General features: G+C 54.3%; 2 protein-coding genes across 6 annotated transcripts in view; one reads left to right on the forward strand and one right to left on the reverse strand.

Moving 5' to 3' along the window:
* Nucleotides 1-2,661, forward strand: part of Mus81 (MUS81 structure-specific endonuclease subunit) — a 5,833-nt gene extending 3,172 nt beyond the window's left edge. The window contains 8 exon segments of the mRNA XM_015503118.2: nucleotides 485-625; nucleotides 777-872; nucleotides 967-1,088; nucleotides 1,178-1,275; nucleotides 1,838-1,954; nucleotides 2,047-2,142; nucleotides 2,295-2,423; nucleotides 2,497-2,661. Of these exon segments, the coding sequence (XP_015358604.1) occupies nucleotides 485-625; nucleotides 777-872; nucleotides 967-1,088; nucleotides 1,178-1,275; nucleotides 1,838-1,954; nucleotides 2,047-2,142; nucleotides 2,295-2,423; nucleotides 2,497-2,661 (964 nt within the window).
* Efemp2 (EGF containing fibulin extracellular matrix protein 2) overlaps nucleotides 1-6,813 on the reverse strand; it is a 15,993-nt gene that overhangs the window by 7,222 nt on the left and 1,958 nt on the right. For 4 of the 5 annotated variants that reach the window (XM_048807657.1, XM_048807656.1, XM_048807655.1 and 1 more), the window contains 7 exons: nucleotides 6,176-6,382; nucleotides 5,504-5,626; nucleotides 5,112-5,228; nucleotides 4,850-4,969; nucleotides 3,515-3,634; nucleotides 3,302-3,428; nucleotides 2,880-3,075 (listed from right to left, as the gene is read on the reverse strand). In XM_048807657.1, the coding sequence (XP_048663614.1) occupies nucleotides 2,880-3,075; nucleotides 3,302-3,428; nucleotides 3,515-3,634; nucleotides 4,850-4,969; nucleotides 5,112-5,228; nucleotides 5,504-5,626; nucleotides 6,176-6,382 (1,010 nt within the window). Of the gene's footprint in view, nucleotides 1-2,879; nucleotides 3,076-3,301; nucleotides 3,429-3,514; nucleotides 3,635-4,849; nucleotides 4,970-5,111; nucleotides 5,229-5,503; nucleotides 5,627-6,175; nucleotides 6,429-6,813 lie in introns of all 5 variants that reach the window. The other variant, XM_048807658.1, reaches the window with a different exon arrangement.

Genomic DNA, 6,813 nt, shown 5'->3' on the forward strand with positions numbered 1-6,813 from the left:
TTTAAAAAAAAAAAAAAAAAAGATTACAGGCATGGCATGTATTAAAATCTGGCTGATAGGCCTCCACCACCATATCCCACTTTCTGAGATCCTAAGTACTTGGTAGGTTGAAGTGAGACTCTAAAATTTAGCAAGAGGCAGACTCAGAAATTTTAAAAAGCTGGGAATGAGGTAGAGTGTCCCTGGGTTCAATTCCCAGGGCAAAAAAAAAAAAAAAAAAAACCTGGGAGGGGACTCATAGGTAGGAGGGAACAGAACGAGCAAACGAGGAGAAAAGAGTTTTTGCCTGTGACATGTACTACACAGGGCAAATAACAGTATCTAGGCCCCCAGGAAACTGCTCTGAGAGACGAGAAGACAGGGAGCCAGTGGACTTGTTTTCGTACAGGGCTGCCAAGATGGAGAGAGGCCCGCCTAGCTGGGTGACAGCCTGCCAGGTGTGAGGGAAGAAGGGAAAGCTATATTTGTCTCCTCCACCTCCCAGGTACTCACTGACCCTAGAGGGCCTGGAGCTGGCCCAGAAGTTGGCTGAGTCAGAAAGCCTGAGCTTACTGAATGTGGGCACTGGACCTGAGAAGCCCTGTGGGGAGGAGTCAGCAGTGCCAGGAGCAGCCTCAGCTGAGCTGTGAGGAGGAAAGGGGGGGCGGGGCAGAAATGAAGCCAACACCACACCCTTATCTCCATGATCTACACCTGCTGCCCTACCTTCTATGGGTTGTAGGGGGATGCCCTGGCACTGGGAGTTCTAGCCTCACATAGAGCACCCCCCTCCATAGTGGTGCCAGTGAAGGAGGGGTCCATCAGCCACTGCTGGAGCTGAGGCCTAGAGAGTACAGGGTGCTGTTGTGTGTGGACATCAGCGAGACCAGGGGGTAAGTAGAGGGGGGAAATCCATGAAGATGATCAGAAGATGCTGTAGGGTAGAGCGTACTGGACTGATCTTGGTCTCCCTCCCTGTTATTTCAGGGCAGGACATAGGCAAGAGCTGCTCCGAGAGCTACAGCGGATGCATGTGGCCCATACAGTGCGCAAGCTGCACGTTGGGGACTTTGTGTGGGTGGCACAGGAGACCAGGCCCAGAGACCCAGGTAAATGGCTGTGGATGGGCAGGCATTAGAGGCAGGCCTTGGTGAGAGAGGTGGGACACAAGCCAATGGGTTCTTTGACTTCTTGGCAGCCAGACCTGGAGAGTTAGTCCTGGATCACATTGTGGAGCGCAAGCGCCTGGATGACCTGTGCAGTAGCATCATCGACGGCCGCTTCCGGGAGCAGAAGGTTCCTTTGCTGGACGTCCTTGCCTTGCTTTTTCTGCCTGCACCAGGGTCACTGCCTCAGCCCAAAGGCAGCTGGGGAGCACTGCTGGATGTTCTCAAGGCAGAGCCCTCATGGCATGCAGCCACGCCCCATTAAAGCTGCTGTAGGCAGCCCCAGGTTCAGATCCCCTCAGGCCACCAGGAATATAGTGAGAATGGAGGATTCTTAGGTGGGCCAAGGAGCACGTTAAAGACCCCCTCTGTACCCAGCCCCTGCAGTCTTGGTTAAACAGGGCCCAAATGTCTGCAAATAGAAATGCAGAGGCTGTGCCTTGGTCCCTGCTGCTACACTGATCCTAGATCAGAGGCCACATAACCCAAGGAAGGCTTGAAGGATGGGCAGTTTCAGAAACAGAGAAGGGCTTTCCCACAAGTCACAGCACAAGCTCAGGTGTAGAGGCTCTCTGAGATAGCAAAGATGAGGAGGCTAACTGGTGAGACAGTCACACAAATGTGACGTGATGGACAGCCCAAGCACATGGGCTTACAGGCCTAACCGTCTGCTCCTCTGTCTTCCTCCCTAGTTCCGACTAAAGCGCTGTGGTCTGGGGCATCGGGTGTACCTGGTGGAGGAGTATGGCTCAGTCCACAACCTTAGCCTTCCTGAGAGCACACTGCTGCAGGCTGTCACCAACACCCAGGTAAGCCACAAGGCAGGGCCAGGCTTTCAGGGAATATGGTCTATGGTGGTTCAGGCCAGGATCTGCCACTTCCTGTGGGTCCTTTTCACCAGGTCATTGATGGCTTCTTTGTGAAGCGCACAGTAGACATTAAGGAGTCAGCTGCCTACCTTGCCCTTTTGACAAGGGGCCTGGAGAGACTCTACCAGGTAAGCAGATGCACCTGTCTCAACTGGTCCCTTACCTGGGCCATTGCTTCCCCAAGGAGGAAGGGCTGGCTCACTGAGGCCTAGGCCTGGGAAAGACTGCTGGGGGCTGACCCTTAGAGCTCTAGCCTGGCCTTAGTCCCCTCTTCCCTCAGGGACACACCCTACGCAGCCGTCCCTGGGGAACCCCAGGGGACCCTGAGTCGGGGGCCAGGCCCTCCCCAAGCCCACTCTGCTCACTCCTCACCTTCAGTGACTTCAACACAGGAGCCATCAAGAACAAGGTACTGCCTCTGCCCAGTTTTTCTTTAGGCATCCTGGCCCCCACCACCTGACACATGCCTTCCTCAACCTCAGGCCCAGTCTGTGCGTGAGGTGTTCGCCAGGCAGCTGATGCAGGTTCGTGGAATCAGTGGGGAGAAGGCAGCAGCCCTGGTGGACCGATACAGCACCCCTGCCAGGTACATCCCTGGATGGCCTTCTAGGGGTCCTCAGCCCTTGCCCTCCTTGCATGGAATATAGCTTAACCTGTGCTTTTGGAGAGTGGGCCTGGCTCCATTGGACTGTGCAGAGCCAGAGTTGGGCAGATTCAGCTGAACCCAGGGTTGCTTATGGAGGTTGGTCAGCCAGGACTGGATGATGTCCCAGATATGGGGGAGGGTGCAGCAGAGAATGCTTCCTGGAATTCCATTTTGGAGTATGCATGTCAGTTGAGGGGTAGGAACAGAGGAGAGCCTTACCCTAATGTAGAAGTCCCCCTGTGAGTTTCCAGCACGAATCTGAAAGGCATTGTAGGCGCCAGGGTAGACAGAGGTCGCCTGAATCTGGAACACATCTGCCGGCACGCTCCGCTCTGAGGTGATGCTCATGTAGCGGTGCACGATGGATGAAGGCTGCTCCCGACACAGGGGGTTGGAGGCAGGACAGAGGCAGCGGCTGGAGACCCCCCAGGTGGGGGAATATGAATGAGCTCCTGGCCCATCCCCCAAAATTGCCCAACCCGGAAAGGAGGGACTCCCAAGAGGCTCTGCCTACTTCTGATACAAGACTATAACTCCCACCAGTCCTCAGGGGCACTCACCAGTCCAATAAGATGCCAGCCTGCTCCACAGCCCTCTGGGAGTTGTAGTTTTTGTAAAGGCAGTGCATTGAGCTTACTTACTTGTCTGACACCTGGACATAGGGCTCCAAACAGCGGTTGGTGTCCACACAACGGTAGCCCCCATGGAAGTTGACACAGGTTTGGGCCTCAGAGCACTGATGTGCTCCAGACTCACACTCATCAATGTCTGTGCCAAGAGAGAGGGGCTAAGAATCGGGCTTTAGGCCACAGGCCTGACATTACTCTGCCCACCCCCCTCCGGGGAACTTGTACCTTGGCAGAGGCGTGTGGCCAGCAGCTGGTAGCCCTGTGGGCAGTGGCACGAGAAGCGGCCTGGCTCATTGACACAGCGGTACTGGCACAGGTAACTGGAGTAGCTGCACTCATCAATATCTGAGGGAAGGCAGGGATGAGGACTCGGGCCATCCTCATAACTGAGTCTCACAAAGGTGTACTGAGAGAGCCCATTCCCAAGTTGGGCTGAGTGTGGGAAGAGAGGGCAAGAAAAGCTCTGCAGATCTCAAGAGGAAGATAGAGGGCTCAAAGAAAAGTCTGGGTATAGCTCTGTGGTAAGAATTCAGCATGTGTGAGATCCTGGGTTCAATCCCCTGCACCACCAAAAAGAGGAAAAAAAGAAAAGTCTTCCTGCCTTCCGGCTCACAGCTCTCTCTTCACCCCAGGACTGTAAGTACAATAAGTGGGGTGGACCCTGGGAATCTGGAGGCTTGGGTATGAATCCTACTGATTTGGGGGGAACTTCAGTTTCCCTGTCAATAAAATGAGCAGTTAAACAAGTCCTGAAAGTGCAGCCTGCTCTAGTTTTCAATAATCTATCTGATAATTCCTGCAATCCACAATCAGGCCAAGCACCCAGTCACCTCTGCACACTGTGAACTACACAGGCAGGGCACCATTTTTCTGGCTTTGTTCCCCTCATGCTGCCAGGTACCAACAAGGCTGTATTCCACAGTGAAGCATAATATAAACAGAGACCATGCCAGGTGACCTGGAGTGAGAAATCCAGGATAGAACCCTGGCACTATCTCACCCTTGCTGTGTGAACTTCGGCAAGTTACTTAACTTCTTAGTGGGAAAATGAAAGTCACTGTTTACCCAGGACTTATGCTTATTTTCTGCAATCCTCTCACAAACCTGGAGAGAGAGATTAATGTCCTCATTTTGGAGAAAGGAAAAAATCATACCCACCTCCTATGATTGAAAACAGGATGAAACGAGGCCAAGTATATGAGGAAAGTGCCCAGAACAGCCTAGTTCTCAGTAAATGGTTCACTTTTTAAGATTTGATGAAGCCTGTTATTGTCCGACTTCACCCTCCATACAACCCATTGTATAGAAAAAACAGGCTTGGAGAGAAGAGTGACTTGCCCTAGTGCAGATTCAAACCCAAGTGGGCATGACTCCCAGGAAGAGTAGCACCCAAATCCTTCTCTGTTTCCCCAGTGAACTTCAGTAGGGACCTAATTGCCTTCCCCACCAGCCTAGCCCAGAGTACATAGGAAATATGTGGCTACAGAAGATAGGACATTAACGAAAGCTGCAAGGCCTGGGGAACCAATGTAGGAGCTGGGACAGGGGTGGGATTCTCACCACTGCAAGAGAAGCCATCTCGGTGCAGCTCATAGCCCTGGTGGCAGCGACACAGGAAAGTCCCATAGGAATTGAAGCAGCGCTGCTCACACGGGGCCCCCATGTCACACTCGTTCACATCTAGAGGTTCCAGGAAGGAAAAAACGGGAAGGGTGAAAGCCAAAGAATGGTCCAGAGCCCCCACTCCACCTAGGCTGGTCAGGAAGGAAGCTCCCTGACCTCACACCTCCCTGCCCAGAAGCCTGGCCTGGCCCAGCCTCACCCACACAGGAGCGGTTGTTGGGCCCCAGCTGGAAGCCCGGCTCGCACTGGCAGCGAAAGGAGCCAGGTAGGTTCACGCAGCGGTGCTGACAGTAGCGGTAGCGGCACTCGTCTATGTCTGAGAAGGAGGGCAGAGCACAGAAGTCAGGTGGGGCCCAAGCAGGCTGGGACTTAAAGGCTCAGCACCCATAGTCCTGTTTCTAGGGGGATTGTGTCAGCCAGGAAACACCCACATACAATCTTCCGTGTCTGATAACAGGAGGGCACAGGTGACAGGGGCCTAGGGGTGGGCTGGAATAAGGGTCAGGTGCTAGGACAAGAGACAGGTGAGAGTCAGGTGCTAGGAAGAGAGCCAAGCCAGAGACACAGAGAAAGGTTGCTCCCTGAACTCACCCACGCACTCAGGCCCGATCTTGCGGTAGCCATCAGGGCAGGTACACTGGTAGGAGCCAGGAAGGTTATGGCAATCCTGGCTGGGCCGACAGTCATGCAAAGCTTGGGCACACTCATCCACATCTGCAGGAGATCCCACATGCCATCAAACATGAGTGAGACACCTCAACTTGGGAGGGTGACACAAGCCACATGCCACTCACATGGACACATGGGTGATGAGTGACCCCAAAAAGAGGAACAGATGAATTAGACTGTCCAAGCAGCACAAGTAAGAGTCCATGTGGGGGCACCCCTAACCTATGACACCCATCAGGGAAGCTCAGGAAACAAGACCTCATCTGTACTCTACCCTCCTTGGGGCAATACTGACTCCAGGATCCTCCCTCCCCCAAGGCCTATGGCTCCCAGGGGTGGGGTCCAGACCAAAAAGAAGGCAGGGGCAGAGACTGGGAGGCAGAGTTTTTGCATGTCTCTGCAGGAAACAAGGCAGGATCTCAGGGGCTGGCGGGACAGTGGGACACGCACAGGGCCTGCCATGGTGAGGACGTGGATGAGGATATGGATGGCTCCCTGAGGAGTCTTTGAGCAAGGGAGGAAAATGAGGTCTGAGTTTTGAAGTAGCTTGCTGAGAAGAAAGGAAGCCTGGATGCAGAGTGGCCCTCCACTCACCCACACAGCTCTCCTGTTCGTCGGGCTCATAGCCTGGTGGGCAGGAGTTGGGGTGTTGAGCAGGGGGCACTGGTGGAGGGGGTCCCTCGCCATGTAGGTCATTAATAACAGCAGCTGAGCGGGGCAGGCACAAGTAGCCCCCGTAGTGATTGATGCATTTCATTTCTCCCTTGCAGGCCTCAGGGATGGTAAGGCACTCATTAACATCTGCAGAGAGGGACCTGTTAGACACAGCCAGTCTCCTGGGCTGGCCCTGGAGGGAGTGGGAGGCAAGGAGCCTAGCATAGTCACCTTTGCACTGTGATTGGGTAAGGCCTTCTCTCTACTCAACAAGCCAAGCTGCCTGCTCAGGACCCCTCCCCAGGGTCTGCCAGGGCTGGAGGTAGGGCAGCTGTTCCCACTATTGCCCACATTCTCCCACCTCCAAGTGACTCTCCTCCTTTCTCAAAGCTCTAGCTTTCACTTGGATCAAGAGAGATTTGCAGGCCTCTGACCCACCCCTATGGACACTGTCCTCCCAGATTTCAATGGGACAAAGAGCTGGCACAAGAGAGTGGTTCAGAGAGGATGTACACAACCTGGCCCCTCCGGGCAGGGCCTTATTGCTGGTTGGTCTATTGGGGGGGGGGGGGGGGGAG

This window comes from Marmota marmota, unplaced genomic scaffold (genome assembly GCF_001458135.2).
Source record: "Marmota marmota marmota unplaced genomic scaffold, marMar, whole genome shotgun sequence".
Taxonomy (NCBI): domain Eukaryota; kingdom Metazoa; phylum Chordata; class Mammalia; order Rodentia; family Sciuridae; genus Marmota; species Marmota marmota.